Source organism: Suillus paluster, assembly GCF_016628075.1.
Source record: "Suillus paluster strain FC165 chromosome Unknown EDB91scaffold_49, whole genome shotgun sequence".
Taxonomy (NCBI): Eukaryota; Fungi; Basidiomycota; class Agaricomycetes; order Boletales; family Suillaceae; genus Suillus; species Suillus paluster.
Window position 1 is genome coordinate 130,432 of NW_024537609.1, and position 19,090 is coordinate 149,521.

The 19,090-nt window shown below is 44.2% G+C and overlaps 6 protein-coding genes across 6 annotated transcripts; 5 read left to right on the forward strand and 1 right to left on the reverse strand.

Moving 5' to 3' along the window:
* Window positions 1-108: 108 nt before the first annotated feature.
* Window positions 109-276, forward strand: EDB91DRAFT_1002344 (uncharacterized protein; the record flags this gene model as incomplete). Its single annotated transcript, XM_041312251.1, has 1 exon — window positions 109-276. A coding segment is annotated over one exon (168 nt), but the record flags the coding sequence as incomplete, so codon positions are not given.
* A 2,154-nt stretch (window positions 277-2,430) lies between these two features.
* Window positions 2,431-5,180, forward strand: EDB91DRAFT_1084143 (uncharacterized protein; the record flags this gene model as incomplete). The annotated part of the gene is made up of 11 exons (XM_041315723.1): window positions 2,431-2,463; window positions 2,605-2,672; window positions 2,701-2,762; window positions 2,788-2,878; window positions 2,932-2,986; window positions 3,026-3,051; window positions 3,259-3,278; window positions 3,333-3,473; window positions 3,541-3,570; window positions 4,010-4,890; window positions 4,956-5,180. 11 exons carry the CDS (start codon window positions 2,431-2,433, stop codon window positions 5,178-5,180), a joined length of 1,632 nt encoding a protein of 543 aa, XP_041174670.1.
* A 635-nt stretch (window positions 5,181-5,815) lies between these two features.
* On the forward strand, window positions 5,816-6,733 carry EDB91DRAFT_1084144 (uncharacterized protein; the record flags this gene model as incomplete). Its single annotated transcript, XM_041315724.1, has 1 exon — window positions 5,816-6,733. One exon carries the CDS (start codon window positions 5,816-5,818, stop codon window positions 6,731-6,733), a length of 918 nt encoding a protein of 305 aa, XP_041174671.1.
* A 1,084-nt stretch (window positions 6,734-7,817) lies between these two features.
* EDB91DRAFT_1225736 (uncharacterized protein) lies at window positions 7,818-9,178 on the forward strand (the record flags this gene model as incomplete). Its single annotated transcript, XM_041320976.1, is given in 5 exon segments — window positions 7,818-7,981; window positions 7,998-8,100; window positions 8,155-8,406; window positions 8,454-8,810; window positions 8,869-9,178. The coding sequence occupies 5 exon segments, from the start codon at window positions 7,818-7,820 to the stop codon at window positions 9,043-9,045; spliced, it is 1,053 nt and encodes a 350-aa protein (XP_041174672.1). The 3' UTR covers window positions 9,046-9,178.
* Window positions 9,179-12,874: 3,696 nt separating this feature from the next.
* On the forward strand, window positions 12,875-15,026 carry EDB91DRAFT_1084146 (uncharacterized protein; the record flags this gene model as incomplete). Its single annotated transcript, XM_041315725.1, has 7 exons — window positions 12,875-13,119; window positions 13,176-13,245; window positions 13,317-13,793; window positions 13,850-14,068; window positions 14,163-14,682; window positions 14,825-14,964; window positions 14,991-15,026. The coding sequence occupies 7 exons, from the start codon at window positions 12,875-12,877 to the stop codon at window positions 15,024-15,026; spliced, it is 1,707 nt and encodes a 568-aa protein (XP_041174673.1).
* A 317-nt stretch (window positions 15,027-15,343) lies between these two features.
* EDB91DRAFT_1084147 (uncharacterized protein) lies at window positions 15,344-15,894 on the reverse strand (the record flags this gene model as incomplete). Its single annotated transcript, XM_041315726.1, has 3 exons — window positions 15,344-15,379; window positions 15,430-15,806; window positions 15,885-15,894. The coding sequence occupies 3 exons, from the start codon at window positions 15,892-15,894 to the stop codon at window positions 15,344-15,346; spliced, it is 423 nt and encodes a 140-aa protein (XP_041174674.1).
* Window positions 15,895-19,090: the final 3,196 nt, after the last annotated feature.

Here is a 19,090-nt window from a genome sequence, read left to right on the forward strand (position 1 = left end):
AGTCACCATTTTGTCATCCGACATCCTAAGAATAGACGGGCGCCCGTATTGATAGGGCCATCTGTGCCATGTCGAGATTGACCAGAGGTCAGAGAACGATACTGTTGACTCATGCTTATGTTGTTTATTCATTGGAGCAACCCTGGTGATTTGTTGGGAGCCTGCGCATCTTGGTCTGAGAGATTTGAACAATTTTTAAAAGAGTGCCCACCTAGGTTCCTATATGTCATGAAAAACATGCAGATCTTGCATGAATGTTGTGATAGTCGAGACAACCATTTTGCTAAGAGGTACAAACGGCCATCAAATCACTGTAATCAAATTTCTGGGGAGGTTCTCGATCGCACAACAAGTTCAGCAGATTTTTTGGATGACAATATGATCGAAGACAACATTTTGGAACACATGATGAGAATCGAGGAATCTTCAATGATCAAGCGAGTGCAACAACAAGATGGAGTGTTGGATTGTCTGCACTACATGGAAAACGCGGGCCAATTTGATCTCGAATGCAGTAATACTGAGCATGCTAGAGATGGAGATATACAAGTAGAAATCAGTGAAGCTCAATGTGTCAAAGCGGATGATAGATCTCTGGAAGATGTATGGCAGTATGCATACGAGAAAAGAAAACAACAATGGAAGAAATGCACAGTTGAGCAAGCACAAGGTGTTGTTCCTAGTAAATCAATAATCGTAGCCGAATCATCAATCATTGATGACGGTAAATCATTTCGTAAAGCGCTGCAAAGTAGTTCAACAGGCAAGGAGGCACTGGAAAATCTCGTGTGATTATGGCGGTAGAAGAATTTTTTAAGTGTAGAAATGAGGGACATCATTTTCGCCTCGCGTCATATATGGGTGTAGCTGCACGAAACATATCTGGAATGACTTTGCATTCAGCTCTCCTGCTCAATCAACGAAGATTGAGGGGAAGTAAGACAAAATCCAAATGGGATCTCGTGGCTATGTGGCAGAATGTTGACTACCTTCTTATCAACGAAGTCTCAATGATAGGATGTAATTTCTTGCTGCAAATTAGTGAAGCGTTGTGTGAAGCAAAAGAAAACTCAGATATTTTCGGTGGAATTAGCATTGTATTTGCCAGGGATTTTGCACAACTACCGCCAGTTGGGCAATGAGGGTTGCACAGAAAATCTTTAATGCATATGGTTGGTACAGTCCAAGGTCAGAACTCATTGTTCGGAAAACTTTTATGGTTATCAGTTTCTACAGTTGTTATACTGACGGCGGTCATGTGCCAGCAAGGCATGGATAACTCACCATTCGTTGACCTGCTAAGTCGCCTGCATTGTGGAACATGTACAAAGGAAGACTTCGAGACTTTGAATATGCGTCTTCTGTCAAACGTGTGTCCAGATTGGAAGATGGCCGAATGGCTTGATGCACCTGTGATTGTGCCTACAAATGAAGTCAAGGACACGATTAATGTCTGAGCGACTCTAGCTTATGCTAAGCGTGCTGGAAAGGCAGCCTACTGGTACAAATGTTTGGATAAACACCAAGGGCAGATCATCAGTAAGCTAGAATTGCACAATCACTTAATGGAGATTCATTCTGGGATGACATCACAACATTTAGGTAAAATTCTGTTGGTGCTTGGAATGCCTGTAATTATGTATCAATCGGAACTTTGACGTCGACGCTGGCATCATTAATGGTTGTGTAGGCAAACTAAAGAGTGTGTGCTTCATCAAAGGTGTAAATGGCAAGTGTCATGCAATCTCATGCATGGTAAAGACACCATCAACATCGCCAGATCCTTTGCCTCATCTGGCATCTAATGAGTCTGCAGTTTTGCAGGACATGGTTGACATATCTTTTGTGAATCCATTCAGTGGTAAAAAATGTCAAATCAAGCGTACTCAACTTCCAATCACGCCAGGTTTTGCAATGACAACTCATAAGGCTCAGGGACAAACATTGCAATGGGTGATTGTAGATCTTGAAGGTTGCACTGGGACTGAAGTGCCTTATGTGATGTTATCTTGAGTGACCTCACTGGAAGATCTATTAGTGTTACGGCCTTTCACCCAAAAGAAGATCTCTTGCCATTGTAGTGAAGACGGGCGCATCAAGGAGAAGCGACAGCAAATTCTGGCCTTACAGACAATCATTGAGACAAGTACAGTTGATAAGGAAAGAAATTCTGCGCAAATTCAACTTCAAATGTGTCTTGGAACTGCTGATGTTAGAACATTGGCTTACCATGATTTCACAATCATTGATGGCAGTCTTTATGCACATGGACAAGCTCCTTCTCCTCCAAATATTGCACATCAAGTAGACCACATTCAATCTGAAACGGAGAAGGTGATTTCGAAATCCACCTGTAGCAAAAATTATAAACGCAAACTTGATTTATCTGATTCAAACCAACCGCACAAGATGTTGAGATCTACATCAAACATGCTAACCGCACAACGCCCCCAAAAGAAAAAGGTGCGACTAACCTAACCAAGAGCTTGTTGTAATTAGGTGAGACTTGATCGACAATCTGGTGCACTCAGACTTACCAAAACTGTGCCTTGGTAATGTGGTAATTTGTTTAGCGTTCTTGTGTCACGCACCACTTCTTTGTAGATTGTATGTATATGGCTTACAAGACTATCTCTTTTCTTTGACGTTGTTTGCCTGGAGATCTTGTCCAGGTGAGCGTCAAACTAATCGGATTCACAGATGGCACTCAAACAATTTTACCAATATAGTATTGATCCTCACGTGCCATATGACAACAAATAGTGAGTGGGTCTGTCAAAATTACAGCACAAGCAAACTTGAATGGCCTGTCCGGACACCCAATATATTCTCTTGGCATGGACTTTCCCCCCCCAGGACATGAACAGGAAACATCCAAGTATGTGTTTCTTTTATTCTTTACTGCTGCTGTTGGTCCTCATTTTACTTCAGATTTCATCTTTTGTCAAATCAAAAAGCACGTCTGAAGAGCTGCGCTCCCTCTACTGTGTGCAATGCTTGATGTCTGCGATGTCTGTTCTTTCAGCGTTTTTCTTACAGCACTGTAAAGTTGTAAGTGATCGATAACTTCCTATCGCCCTCATTTTTGTGAGTTGGTATGACGTATTGCTTGCGACAAACCTCATTATCGCATTACAAGAATTCAATATCAAACATTGTCGAAGAATACGGCTTAAGTCACCTTTGTTAACACAGACCAAATTGTCCTTGCGGTTCTGTGTTAACTGTTTGACCTCGATGTTGCTTTGTATATTGTAGATCTCTTTTTCTTTGGGCAGGTACATGCGTCACTCCTAATAATTGCTCCTGACTGATGGACTATACATACTTAGGTACATTGACTTCACCAGGTCTGAGGACTTTGCGTGCCCGCGACACGGAACACTCTAGTGGCCGTGTGCTCATAGCGTGCAGAAAGTATCATGATAAATACTTTGCATTCCGCAAAGCACGCCACTTTACTATCCCAGACTGTACGTATGCTGTTTGAATAATCAACACTTCACATACTCACGCGACTCCTCTGAATGTTATGTGCAGACAGCGCAGATCACCTTGATCGTGACCAAAGTATCGACTTGTGCTAAAACCCCCTTATGGTCAGGCCTTCCAGATCATACCAGCCGTTCGCCTGAAGCCTAATTGATTCACAGAAAAATCCAATCATATCTCGTGCGAGGAGGTTTTCTGACTGGAAGGAGTACAACAGCAATTTCGGCTCATCCTCATGCCTTGGACAGCCGACATACTCCCACTGCAGTCAGTTCGAGCTCAAAATCAACTTTACTGACTGACAAGTACCACTCCCAACCCTATGTTGAATACCAAGTCCTATTATGCACCAATGGATATCACTAAGCCCTGATTGGCTGAGCAAGCAGAAATGCCCCTTTTCTACTTTGGTGTTCGGCAAGGCTCCACTCATGCCCCTTTCGTTTTCAACTTTCATCACCCACGAGTAAGTCCAAAGCTTTGCAAAACTGAAAGAACCATACTAACCTTTCTTCAGTGACACTAGTAAATGACGTCTGGATGAAGATCATTCAATTTCTTGACATCATGGACATTGTCCGATGTTTCGCAGTCAGCAGCCTCTTCTCAATGTTGGGTCATGAAGTAATCAACAGCAGGCTGAACTATGTTTTGGAGCACGCTGTCAGTTCAAGAAGTGATCAACTCCGTGCCATGCTTGACTGCACAAAATCTGTTCTGCTTGGAAGCTCTGCACTCGACATTATCTTATATGGTACTTCCTCAATAATTCGACATGAGTTGCGCATCGCTACACCACACTACGCAAAAGGACACTTCGCGGCATTTTTCGATGGCCTTGGCTTCACCACTGATCAATTTCCTACACTCTATACACCACCTTCAGTTGTAGCTGTTTATGACTATGACTACATCCAAAACGACAGTAGGAAAGTGACGTTGATCAATAGCCCGACGGATTCTGTTATGCCAGTCATTCTAGCCCATCGCTCATCTACCAACTGTATCTTTGTTGCATCCGGCGGCCTCTTTTTAGGCTATCCCAAATTAATGAACAGCCACGTCACATTACTTCCCCTGTCCCATCCTCGCTCATCAACAGTTCGAGAGTTTTGCAATCGTGAATACGAGGTCCAAACTCACAACTGTTGGACATTACCTTGCAGGAAGAGGTGTCCTACACTTTGGCACTGTATGGATGATGGTCTCGCAGTCACATGGCATAACGGAGTTATCCCTTTACATGTGACTGACGGACAGAATTTACAATGGAGGCTCAGCAGTCACTGCACAAACTACTTGTGCAGGAGCAACATATTCAGAGATCCAGACCCATATTCAGGAGCATGCTCTGACGACAGCGTCGATCATCGTGTGGCCAAATTAAAAAGCCGTAATGTGAGTGATTTTGAGAAGCAGCTTCCAGTAAAACTTTGGATATTTGACTAATTGACAACTCGCAGGCCGTGCTACCTTATGTCACAGGTTTATTATTCGGTGCAGCAATGATGCACCCATATGTGGTTCCACTCTATCTTGACAATGGTAGAACCCACATTGCCAGTATCAATGATTTAAATGTTCGTCCATTCATCCGCAAAAGAGGTATAGAGCCAGACAATATCATCGACTGTGGTATTACTAGGCAGACGATTATGATGGATGACTGTGCTTTCATGCTCATTTGAGAACACGATCATGTACTCGACACCATACCATCCTCATATCATGTGGGACCATTTTATAAAAAATCGAAGGCTGGTACCTTCCTCTCACCCCACCCAGCTGGTAACATGCTCGCTATCATGCATAGTCTTGCTCAAGGACACCCACCATGGGACATATTAACAAAAGAGTCTCAGAAGATCACAGAGCGCATCATTCAGTATGTGCTCTCACTTCTATTAGTCAAACACTTCAACCTATCTAATTCCGATAATAGAACTGATCAAGACAACAACCTGTTCAGTGGAGTGATGCGCAAATGCCGCCAAACTTGATGTAATAATACAACCGTAAATATCGTCTATATCTTGCACTTTAACAAATGTCCAATACAAGCCTCAGCATTAATACGAGCTTGGATCTCAGATTGTTCAGACAAACAGCTATTATCGCGTGTGGTAAACTCCAAAGTGGCGGCTGACTGACCTGAAACCTCCCTCAGACTTCACACAAAATCATGACACATGAAATGACATGATAATGCTATTACGAAGATGATGCAGATTGGGAAAGTGACAGTGTGCCGTTGGTACTGGTTAGCTGCGCATATTTGTGCACAAAAGCCCCTTTATAAGTGCTTCAAACACTCACAACCACAATGTCTAAAATGACCCGCTTCACTTCTTTGTGTAAAGAGATCACAGAAAACATCTTGGATTCTCTGGACCTCGTGGAACTATCATCACTCGCCACCATGACTTCTACCTTGCACACAAATATTGATGAATACATTCAAAGATGCAGACGCATCATCTTTGCTCGCTTCATTAGCAACATTCAAGAGTTTGTTGGTTTGCTACAAGGCACAGGTGCCGTGGTGTCAGGCTCATGTGCTTTGAACCTTGTGCAAGCCAGACAAGGTGCAGTAGCAATCAATGATTTGGACATCTACACTACTCTGCAGAACTTCAAGGACTTCGTGCAATTCTTTACAGAGACAGAGCATTACACAGTTATACGTAACATTAATCACCCCCCTCCTGGTCCTTACAATAGCAGTGGCATGGCCAAACTGTTCAGGCTGCAAAACAACGGACGAAACGTGGATATCATTGTCACAAACCTGTCGTCAGCAATATCTCCTATATTCCAATTCCACAGCACAATTGTTATGAACTTCATTTCTGCGGAAGCTGTGTTCTGTGCCTACCCAGGATGGACGCTCGATATGGCTGGTCTCGTACACCCCAGGATGTACAAACAGAATGCAACAAACTTTGCCACTGTTAAGGGCCTTGCAAAGTACATGCAAAGGGGATTTACTGTATATTTGGAAATTACTGAACTCGCAGTGCACGAATCTCGCTGTGTCAAAATGTATTATTGCCCACAAATAACGCGAAGCACCAATGACAAAGGAAAACTGGCATGGGTGGCCGGCCATAAGGAGACAGCTACCGGAGCCTTAGGCAGCGCCAACTACATAGACACTAAAGCAGTGATCTGGAGCTTGGGAGGTGATCAATGTTACAATGAGAGAGTCTCTGGTTCTCCTTCATTTGTTTTCGCCACCTGATGCAGGTGAGTTTCAAATTCGGACTTGGTTGAAGCTCCCCGCTGACACAAAACAAGTAGCACTCTTTTTTTATATTCTATCAAGGCGGCGTAGGAAGTACAGCGAGACGCAAAGAGAAAAACAGCGAGACGCAAAGAGGAATTACATGTTTGCTAGACAAATGCGATGTATTAATGAGAAGAGAAGACGAGATGTACACTCGTAAATGAAAGAAATTACTGAATGAAGATATTGGTGACTGTGCGCCCACAAATTGCAAGTAAAGCGAAAGCAGACAGTACAATATAAACATCAGTCATGAGTGGTGGTCTTGCTTTTAGCATAATCTTCAGCGGTTTTACTCGCTGGGACATCACACAGAATCCTGCTGCATATAATATAAATCAAAACTCATAAAATGATTGGGCTGAACACACTGCTCAATAGCTAACATAGCAGCAACATAATCTGACCTCATCATATCAACAGCGCGCTCTCCTTCAGCTACCTTGACAACGAGATAAGGACAGCACTGTGTGCCATTGCTATGAAGGTTCCGATCGAAAAAGACCATGAAGTCGAGTGCTTGACAGTCTGCATCATTGTTTGAAACAACGACCCTGTGTTCACCAACATCAGCACGGACACCGAAGTACCTCTCGCCATGAAGGACATCAAAGCCTCCATCAATAACATCCCTGACAGGGATTTGGATATACCCGGAGTGAGGGCCCCAAGAGGAGAAGCATGTGGTGACAACTCTATCAGAAGACATGATTGATATGTGATAATCGATGATCTAGGAAGGATAGTCTTACAATGAGTATAACAAGGGGCGGAAATGCACACTGGAATGAAATGTCAATGCCAATCAAGCACATACGTCACCACAAGATAGGGTGTTCTGTCAACAGGAAGATATGACGCGATTTGATAATGCACATCTTCAATGACTAAAAAACGCACATGCCAAGAATACAATTGACGATTTTGCTGATGAGTGATGGCGCCCCTCTTCAGCACTACAAAGTCCATAAAAACCTATGAATGTTAGAAAGCCTCACCGACCAAGACAACTACGACCCACTGCAACCACATTACTGAAATGGAAATCGATCCAGAAAGCTATGACAACCATGTCGAAGGTGGAATTTATGATGATGTAGTCCGACAGCTCATGGCTTTGCTGAAGGGAATGTCTTTAGAGGACGCTACCTACAAGGATGACTTCATCCGGGACAACAATGTCAACACTGGAAACTTTTCCTAGTAAGTGCAAGGACAGCAGAGCAGAATATGAAACCATACTAGTGGGGGAAATCATGCCTCGTCCATGCGGCACCAAGTTTGGAGCTATAGGCAATCATTACCTAGGGACAGCGAGCACAGTGAGTATCAAGAAGAGACAAATTGCAACACTATCACTTACCGTCTTCATTCAGCCAAATGTGATCGACAATAGAACACGGGTGAAAGGTGTTCTCACCCTGGGGCAGCCGACACAACCTACGCAAATGATGTATGTCAATTTCAGCAACCAAATCGCGACTTTGGATGATATCGTCCAGAGTGACATCAAAGAACTGAAAAAACAAAACAAGGACATTAATATAAAGGAGTGGACTACGCACGCAGGGACCAACCAAACGGGTGCACCAGAATTCATCATGGTCAACACCGAGCAATTATATGCAGTGAGATTTAATAAATAAACAACGTGATTGTGCTGACATTCTCGAAGGTTCCAAAAGGCGCTCAACAAGCCATGCAAGGCAAGCGCCCGAGAGTGGCCAAAAAAGCGATTGCCAACACTAATGAGGGTGCTGAGAGCAAGTCTACTGACGCAACTGCAAATGGAAGTAACAAAGAATCCACGCAGGAGAGTGCCATAACGACGAACACATTCTATGAGCCTACCGTGCTCCCAGATTACGGAGGGGACCTGTTTCAGCATGTCAATGCCAAACTCCATCAGCTTGATATCAGGAATGTGGAAAATGTCTTGATCCCACCTCAGGAGTGGTACACTAGCCTCAAGCGCGGCACTCTCGTCATGATCAGGGCGACTCTACATGCTTTCAATTGGAAGGAACACCGGGTAAGAACTACTGAATCCAAAACTAGAAAGAAAAAAAAAAGCTGAACTGACAATGTAGATTTACCAAATAAACGCACACACTATTTGTGTTATGGATCCCTCCAAGTTCGAGGTTGAGCCATTTAGCTCTCAACCAAATGGATTTGATTATGATGGAGGCGCTTCATCCTCCAAATCACGTGCTGCAGACGCCATGGCTGGTGTCCAATTGGGCAAAAGGACGAGGGAAGCTTGAACAGCAGAACACGCTTTCTCTGAGGTTTAAGCGAGCAGGTAACATTGTAAGATAAATTATGTGATGAGGTTGTATGTATTATTAGCGGCTGGCAAATGCAGAGTTTCGAGACTGAGTGGCAACGTTCCTTAATTGAGGGAGAACAAATTTCTTGAAATGTGAAAAAAAAAAAGGGTAGCGGGTTTTGCCACTTTAGCTGGCGCTACCAACTTATACAGTACACTATTTCATAATGTATATGCTAGTAATGTGTAAATCTCATCTTGTATCGAGTTTTGGCAGCTCCCATTGTGGCATGCAGGTAGGCGTCCAAAATCTCGTCTCCCCCACCTCTTTACATCACGTTGAGTAGTGATCCTTCACAGTTGCTGTAGGCGGGCAAAAAGCATACGGTCCTGATGACTTGCCACTATCCTGATATGATCACTAGCATGTCAATCGAGAAAAATGAGAGGCGCGGTACCTATAAAGCACTTATGGTGTAGTAGATACAGTAGTCTCTGGTCATGTCGGGCAGGACATGATTGTAGCTGCCGGCCTATCAGTGACTTTGTTCAATGAAGATGTGTGGGTGCAACACACGTGCAATATGTGAACTGGTATTGTGTGAATGTAGTGTAGAATTTATTGGTACTGCCGCTGAGCTCCACTGTGGCTGGGCACTGTACACACGCATTGGTGCCAGCGAGTGAGCTGAGTAGCGCAAATATGATAGAGCAGGAACTAAACATGGAGGTTGTGGAAGGCAAAGTCATAGTAGCAGGCAGGTGATTTATAGGCGATGTAAAGGTGTGGTTCGATTTGTTGCTGAGATGTCCTGCTTTAGGTGAAAACAGTTGAGCCAAAATGCATGATATCTCCATAGATTCTGTGAACGTCATGAGAAGTAGATGTGGCAGGTACTCAAAGGGTGCAATTCATTAATGAATGTCCAGTTCCTGGGCGACCTTGGCTTCGTGTTGCTTGTCAGTTATGTGCCTGTTCATCGGACGTTGTGAATAACACACTCCGTAATATGATCATCCTTCAATCAGCGAAGCTCAGCACGGCTGTCCCATAATGCCAAAATCTTGTGCAACGTGTGAGGTTTGGTCTTCCGCAGAAATTTCATGGTCAACAAGACGGAACTTCGTGGGGTATGGTTGAAAAGTCGATGTTTATAAACAGGTGTTAAATATTCTTTTTATCACACTGTTTGAAAGTCGCTCCGTAGTTTGGGCTGTTTAAAATTGCGAACAATTGTGGTCATGCATGGCCATCTGTAGCGTCCGGACAACTTCATAACTGCAAAAACAAGGCATGAGAATGAGACTGATGTTGATTGTGGACGTGCTAGGGCTTCTGCCGAGGATATGGGGCGGCAAGGGGTACCAGGCTCAATATGGCTATCGCTTCGGTTGTGGTTACTGAGACCTCGGAGTAGGATGGATGACATACCAGTAGAAGCCAGGAGGGTTGCATCAGAAGACCCAGAGAGCCAAAGTAGGTTGATTCAGATGAGCTCACAATATGAAGAACGTTGACAGTATGGAATCCGTAAGACAAAAAAAAGTTGTTTTATCACTCCATCAAAGTGAGTGGGGAGATTGGTGTCAGTAAACATGTCATCAGATGTAGCACCAGAGTTGCTCCAGTGTCTCCTTAGCGTCCTAACTTAGTTTGATAATTGTCAGTTATCAGTTGGTTATCAACATGAATTCACAGACGCCGGCAACAAAACTCGCTAAGTAAAGTCACAGGTAGAGGAACATCAGACAAAATGTTGATTTCATCGACGAGTATAGCTGGGTGGTTGGCAATGCACTCATCTGGAAGGTAGAACTAGAAAAGAAACATCCATGCGGAAATATCAGTCTACCATGATGAAGGGGAAGAATGAAAGGGAAATTCGAGTGCAGCTCTGAACAATCAGTATGAATTTCAGAATCCCAGCATCCTCGTCAATTTCATGCTCCCGCTTTTCGTCCCAACAAACTGAAAATTGATACAGATTGCGATGCAGTAGAAGACTGTATTATTTTGTCGTTCACTGGAAAGTATATTGTAAACATACAGAGAGAAAAGAGACAAAGGAAAAAATATATGGATGATTGAAATAGAGAAAAAGCGCAGAATGAGCTGGTCATTTCAATTGCAAGCAGATCTCGAGCGAAACCTGACCTTTGTACCCTCATAGTGAAGCATAGTCCAAGTTTGCCCTCACAAAAGGAATACGAGTTGCAGAACGACGTCTCACTCCTTCTTCTTCTCTGTGCTCTCCTTTTGCGCGTCGCTGACCGATTTTGCCATCCACCCACCTCTCTCTTTCAATTCTTCTAGTGTGTATTAGTCTGGTTTTGTGTTTCATTCAGACCCGCGTCCAAGTGATGAGAATGTGATCGGCTAGGCATCGTGAATGTGAGCGGTTGAAGCTTGCCCTCCGTGTCCTCTCCAGAATCATCAGCATCGTCGTCATCATCGTTGTTGTCTGGATTCGGAAGACATGGACTTGCCTGGTCAAAGTAGAACGTGTGCGTGAAGAAGTGAGGACGCAAGATAGGCCGCTAGCTTCAGTAATCTATTGACTTTGGTCTCATGTGATCAGTCAAGAAGGAACGCACAAATTTCGTAACAGATGTTAATCTAAGTACTGGCATATACCCGGCTGTTTGCAGATGAGAATTGCTCCTCCTGTTGGGTGTATTCTCTCCCCCACCTCTTCACATCACATTGAGCAGTGATCCTTCACAGTTGCTGCAGCCGGACAAAAATCAGACTCAGCCTGATCCCCCAACTTTCCGTTATCCTGATATGATCGCTAGCATGTAAACCGAGAACAATGAGGGGGCACAATACCTAGAAAGCACTTACTTTGTAGTACATACAGTAAAAGGTGGCAAGGTAGAGCGGGAGATCATCGTAGCTGCCGGCCTATCAGTTACTTTGTCCAATGAAGATGTGTGGGTGTAACACACTTGCAATATGTGAAGTCATTGTTTGTGATGGTAGCGTGTAGTTTCTTGGCACCACCCCTCACTGTGGCTGGGCACTGTACACACACATTGGCGCCAGCGAGGAAGCTGACCAGCGCAAACATGATGGAGGGGGAAGTAAACATGATGGTGTTTGTGCAAGAGAATGAGGCAAAGCCATAGTGGCAGGTGTGTTATAGGCTGAAACTTCCAATGTGAACGTAAAGGTGTTGCTGCTGAGATACCGTACTCTAGGCGCAAAAGGTTCAGCCAAAATGCATAATAATCTCCGCAGACTCGAACTTGAAGGGAGGTGTGCGGCACAATGGGGTCGTGGGGCATGAATGAATCTCCGGTTCCTGGGTGGCCTTGGCATTAAATTTGCATTGCTCGTCAGATATGTGCATGTTCATCAGATGTTGTGAACAACACTCCCTGTAATATGACCATCCTTGAATCGATGAAGCTCAGCACAGCCGCCCAATAATACCGAAAATCCTGCACAATGTTTGAGTTTTGGTCTTCCACAGAAAGTTCGTGGTCAACAAGATGGAACTTCGTAAGTTACGGTTAAAAAATAGAGGTGTATAAACAGGTGTGAAATATTCCGGTAATTATGTATAACACTGTTAGAAAGTCGCTCCGTAATTTGGGCTAGTGCCTCCGAAGTCCGGTCCTGAACCTAGGTTCGAACCTGAACCTTTAGGGCTGCTCAATTCTAAAAGTTCGCATTCACTTGGGATCCGAGTATTACGATACAAGTTATTTAAGTCTTAAGTGCTTCATTTCCACCTCCGTAAATTAGTCCCAAGCCCGAAGAAGGCCGGATGTGTCTGGCTCATAGTTATTGTACTGTTAACAACTCCACCACTGCAGCGATGGATTACTACTATCCTAACAATGGTGGCAGATATAATCAACATCAGTTTCAGAGTAGGGTTGAGCATCAACAGCAGGAGCAACTACCACATGGCTATGTTGTGCCGCATGGAGGTGGACAATGTTCTGCTCCACTGGGCAGTTACGAGCACCAGGCAGTAGTGCCTGCACACAACACAAGGCATCAGCATCAGCAACAGCAAGAGAATTATCATGCAGAACATTACTGGTTTGACACGAAACAGTAGGTCATTATTTTCTCAAGCTCTGTATGTGACTGATTCTGTATTGTGAATCCAGCCAGCTGCAGCAGGAGCAGCCCTATGAATCAATTCCCCGACCTGAACATAATCAGCAATCTGGAGTACAAGTGAGTAGCCAATAGCATGAATGGAATACTTGACGAATACTGACTAGCTGAAGCTTCCTGATATTTGCCAGGTGCTCGAAGCATGTGGTCGGCCTCAACCAAATGATCTAAATCAATTTGTCTATGGTCCAAGTCAGGCAAACGAGGCAGGAGGTGATCCAAGACCTCTCCCACCTCATTCACAGCAGCAACCATTGCCAGCCACAGCTCCGCAACCACAGAAGCGAGGACATGAGGAATATCATGGTAACCTCCTCCTGGAAGATGGTGACAGTGCGAAGAAGATAAGGAAAACTGAGAATGACACACCATCAACTCGGATTAGTAGTGAAGCCCATGCCAGCAAAGGATTGAAGCAGAAGGCCACAGGTGCAAAGCTGAAGACAAAGGCAAAGACGAAAATTGATGGGGAACAAGCCATGGCTCACCTTCAAGAGCAAAGCCATTGGTCAGACAAGAACACCAAACTTTTGCTCGAAACCCTGCTAGGTGGTGACAGTGAATTCTATGAAGGCCTCACTGGCAATGCTAAACACGTCTTCAAAAAGGTAACAAAGGTGCAAAGTAGACTTGCCTCGATAATTGCTAATACCATACCATACAGGTCTCTGAACGTATATTCAAAGGACGACGCAGCCCAGAGTCAATCAAGGGACGTTACGAGCGCTTACGACGAGTGTTTTCATATATCTTGAATTTCAAGTCCATCACTGGCAATGGCGGTGGTGATCCTGATGTTGAAGTCCTTGATGAGAAGATTGAGAATGCTCCAACAGCTGGGAAGGATATTGGGAACTTATCTGGGGCTACCTTGAAAAAAATGGTATGACGAGGGATGGTACGAACTGTTCAACAACAGGTGAGTAGCTGAACCTCTGTGCGAAACATTACTGACATGAGTTGGCAGACTTGGCGAGCACCCGGGACTTGTGCGAGAGGAAGATTTTCGCTCTGGAACGATCTCGGATACAATCGATATCAGCAGTGATGAGGGTAGTGATGGTGAAAGCAAGGACAGTGATACGGAGAGGAAGACTAAGCCAAAAGCAGGTCAACCTGCACACAAATCAGTTTTATCTGCAGGTGACAAGAAAGTTAAGCCAACATTGCAGAAAGGAGTCCCTGCGCTGCGGCACAAACGCAAGGCTTCGCAGACTGGTATCGGCAGTGAAGCTGCTGAGTTTTTCGCATCAAATGTCGAATTCCTGAAGGCAACAGCAGATAGCGACATTGCATGCTTGAAACTCCTCGAAAAATGCGAGTTCCGAGGGGACAAACAATATAATTACATGGTAGAGAAAGGGCGGGCTGAGATGACACTGGCAGAACGTGAGGCGAAGGTGAGGCATGCAAAAGAGATTTTGACTACAGATGGGATGCCAGATAAGCTGAAAGCAGCAGCTCATCAAATGTTATTGGACTACTTCACTATTGGAGGTCAGTAATTGCTATCAAGTATCATAATGGAAAAAGATCATTTAGAATCGTGAGATGACGATAACGACCAGCTTCCCTCAACCACTCGTCTGACTCCCAAGCAGGAAGTTCTGGTTCATCATCCCCAGCAACTCTGCCATAGCCAGAGATATCAACATCAGCTCGGTCATCCTCAGTGTCGTCATGATCAGGGTCAGAACTATCAAACAGTGGAATGAGCTCAGGTACATCTCCAAGGTCAATGCACATATTGTGCAGAGCAAAAAGTGCCTCGACAACACGGTAAGTATCTTGGATATCTTGCTCAGGCGGCAAATCCTTCAAACTGGGAAAACGGCCCTTGAGCATACCAAATGTATGCTCGACAATGATGCGCTGTGAAGATAAACACTTGTTGAATTTACGGCGGTGTGCTTTTTCAGCAGGTGGCTGCCCATTGACCTCAGGTTCAGTGAATGGGTGGAGGACATAGGGCGACGACGGATAGCCTGGTTCAGGGTCAGTGTATGAAAGATGTGAGGGTCAAGAAGAATAGACCTTTATCAGCGAGAAGGAGAGTATTGTTTGGGAAATGATCAAGCTGATGTTGCCAGACGTGAGACTTCTTCCACATTGTCACGTCCGAAACTGATCCTGGCCATCCTAGTTCGATTGCTGTGAATCATTTCTCGTGGTCAATAACAGCTTGAACATTGATCTACATATCAAGTAAGTTAACAGAAAGTGTTCTGTTTGAGATTTACTTACAGCGGGATATTTCTTTCGACAAATAAATGTTAGGCCATTTTGATCCAGCATCTCAGTAAGCCATATGAGGGAGCCATTGAGCATCCCAATGCAATCTGGAATTCCCGACCAGTCCATAACCCATCTCGTTGTTTCATTCTGACGATCCTCATCACCCCAGGTAACTACTTGCATTCCGATCTCCTGCAGAGCACGCACTATGCGCTTGCAATAGAGGAAGACAGTTCCGAAACCAATCCCAAGCTTATGGGCAGCTTGCAGGGAGTCCCCGCCACGAGTCCCATAACAAAGAAGGAAACATGCAAGCTGATAGTGCACAGGTCGCTGTGGTTTCCTCCCCGTCGATTGAAAGATGGGATTCTGCTCTAAGATTTGCACTAAGTGGTCAAAAGTTGCACAACTAACACTACCAGATCATCAGTGTGTTGATAAGATCGAAAACAAAACACACTCACCGATATTCATGATGAAAGTCTCGATCAGGCCAACTCAATGATATATCAAAGAATTCATTGCACTTCCACCACTGGATATAGGGACCATGAGAGCCAGGCACAGATATCATCAGAGAGAGAGCATGAAGGCCCGCGGCTGTCCCACACAAAAAGTGAGTGAGCCGTTCATTGCCTTTGTCGTTGTCAAGATCTTGATGATCTGGAGTGAAAAGCTCCCTGAGGTGGCCTTGCTCACACCTGGATACGGCCAATGTACTAGCCAGAACAGAATGTAAAATTAAAATATCCCTATGATCTTGCTTTCGTCACTGTGCACGGGGCATATTGATCACCGTTGAATGTTGAACGACGCATTGAACGATGGGAACTGATCAAGTTGATAACGCAGGATTCTGAAAGTCACCGGCTGACGGCCGGCATCCAGTTCCAAACAAGGAGTTGTAAGTGTCGGTAATCAGTGTCATAACTTGCTTGGATCCCAAGTGAACGCGAACTTTTAGAATTGAGCAGCCCTTTTGCGGATCAGACCAATGGTTCGGTCACAGGTCCAGTATTTCTCCTGGACCAAACCCCCTGATAGGTTCGGGGTTCAGTGTTTTCCTGGAGCACGCGAACCGGTCTGAACACGTCCAGACTGGTTTGAACCTGATATAATTTTATCCTAACACTTCGACTTGGATTCTCGAAGTGGCAATGAAGCCTCATGTTTGTGGTGAGGTTTTCTGTTTAAGTATCATGCTTGCCCATCAATTTACTGTCTTCTCCCCCTTCTAGCCTACTTGAAGTAACTGTATTTCCCTCATCCGCATTCTTCTCTTGGTGTCTTCAGCAATGCAACTCATTATGTCAGAAATTTCCAGGTACCATTGTAAATCCTTGGTAGACATTTTAAGGTCCATTTTTCACACAGGCCATTTTAAGGTATTTGAATGACACACAATTATATTTTAAGACCTTACAATGGTTGCTGTGGGCCATTGTAAGGCATCAGAATACATCAGCAAAACCCTTGTGTGATTTGAGGTGATGTGCAGTACCACACAGTGCCATACAGTGACTGCAGCATCACAGTGAAGTCCCCCCCTGTGCAGTGGAGCCACAGTGACACACAGTGCTGCCAATCTGAGTCAAGCTGTGCATGAACTAATTTGTCGCTACCCAAAATATCTCACGATCACTAAATATAGCACTGTGCAGACTATTACTGGCGCTGTGTGGTACTGTATAACCACCTCTAGTAGCTATATAGCAATACACTGAGTTGTACACTACTATTGTGCACGTCAGATGCTTCAGACAACTTCTTGCATGCCACAGCTAGTATCAAGCGCAACACGGAAACATTAGCATTGAAGCAGGGGTAATACTATGGTAGTAGTAATGATGTGATTAATGAGACTAGTATACTATATCAATCAAGTTCGACCACCCAGTCAGAATCACTCTTGATGCCTTGAGGTTTGCCATCAACAACAACCCTGGTCCTGTCTCGATGATCAGTAATACCAGGATAAAATACAAAGGAAAACATACATGCCAGCCACAGCCCAACAAGGCTGTTTGCTTCGTGTTCACGTGGCCATACAGTGGCTCAAAAAACTGTCCGCATGTTTGTGCTATTTTCACTATCTACATTATTGTATATGAATGGACAGGTAGACCAAGGTTATGCTAGTGGGGTACTCTGTAGTACTCCCTTGGGGCATGAATGTGAGCCCTTGACCGTGGGAATCCATGGTAATGTGGTGGCACTATAGGCCTTAAAAAATGATGACTCATGTGGACAGTTTTTTGACCCAAGTATTTTACACAGATAATTAGCTGTTCTAGTATTTTGTGTGACCTCCCTTGCCCTTAATTCCTGCCTCTATCCTTCTAGGCATACTTTCAATCAATTTCTGACAATCCTCTGCTGTAATCTTTCCCCACTCCACTGTAACTCTCTCCTATAACTCCCACACTCCTTTAGGAGGGTGTTCATAGGCTAAAAGCTTCTTCTTGAGTACTCCCCAGAGGTGTTCAATGACATTGACATCAGGGGATTGTGCTGGCCAGTCAAGGAGGTGAATATTTTGCTCTTCAAACCATTCTCTGGCTCTTCTGCATGTATACTTGGGATCATTATCCTGTTGTAAAATAATGTCTTCTTCATCAATTCCTGATTCTGCCATGGTAGGCAGCAAGTGGTGGTTGAGGATGTCCACATACTGCTCAGCATCCATCCTCCCCTCAACTTCTGCAAGCATTCCCACACTATTCCACCCCATAGTTCCCCATACCATTAGAGAACCTCCTCCAAACTTGAGAGTTCCATTAATCTCTCTGTCTGTAAGAGGGCCCCCCTTCTTTTTCCACACATATACCTTCCCATCTGACCCAATTCTATTGATTTTAGTCTCATCAGACCATATGACCCGCTTCCAGTCCTCTACAGTCCAGTTTTGATGGGCTAGGGCAAAGGCTAGTCTTCTCTTCCTATGAGTGATGGAAAGAAGAGGCTTTTTCTTCTTTGTTACAGCCCTAAGATTGGCTTCCTTAAGGACATTCCTCGCTGTTTGTGAAGAAACTGGAGTAGGGATGATGGAATTGATATGATGAGTGACTTGGACAGCATTATCAGCCTTTCCTGTGGTGATATGTTGGATAATGACCCTCCTATCAGTAGAGGTGAGTTTGGATGGACAACCTCCACTGGAGTTTTCCTTGTCTGGGTGACATTCTTTGATGAGCTTAGCTACAGTAGACTTGCATACACTAGTTCTAGAGGCTATTTGATGAGTGGAGAGGCCAGTAGTAGACAGAGAAAGGATATTATCCCTTTGAGCAGAGGAGATGGTTTTCATGGTGATCATGACTATGATATATGGGACACACTTCATTATATACTTAGCAATAGGTTTAATAATGTCATAATGACACCACTTCATAATTTATTTAATAGTGGCATGACTTTATGGTGTCATAACTAATGATTTATATAATTTTAATCTAGGGTCAAAAAACTGTCCGCATGAGTCATCATTTTGTAGGGCCTATAGCACCACGACATTACCATGGATTCCCACGGGCAAGGGCTCAAATTTACGCCCCAAGGGAGTACTACAGAGTACCCCACTAGCATAACCTTGGTCTACCTGTCCATTCATATACAATAATGTAAATAGTGAAAATAGCACAAACATGTGGACAGTTTTTTGAGCCACTGT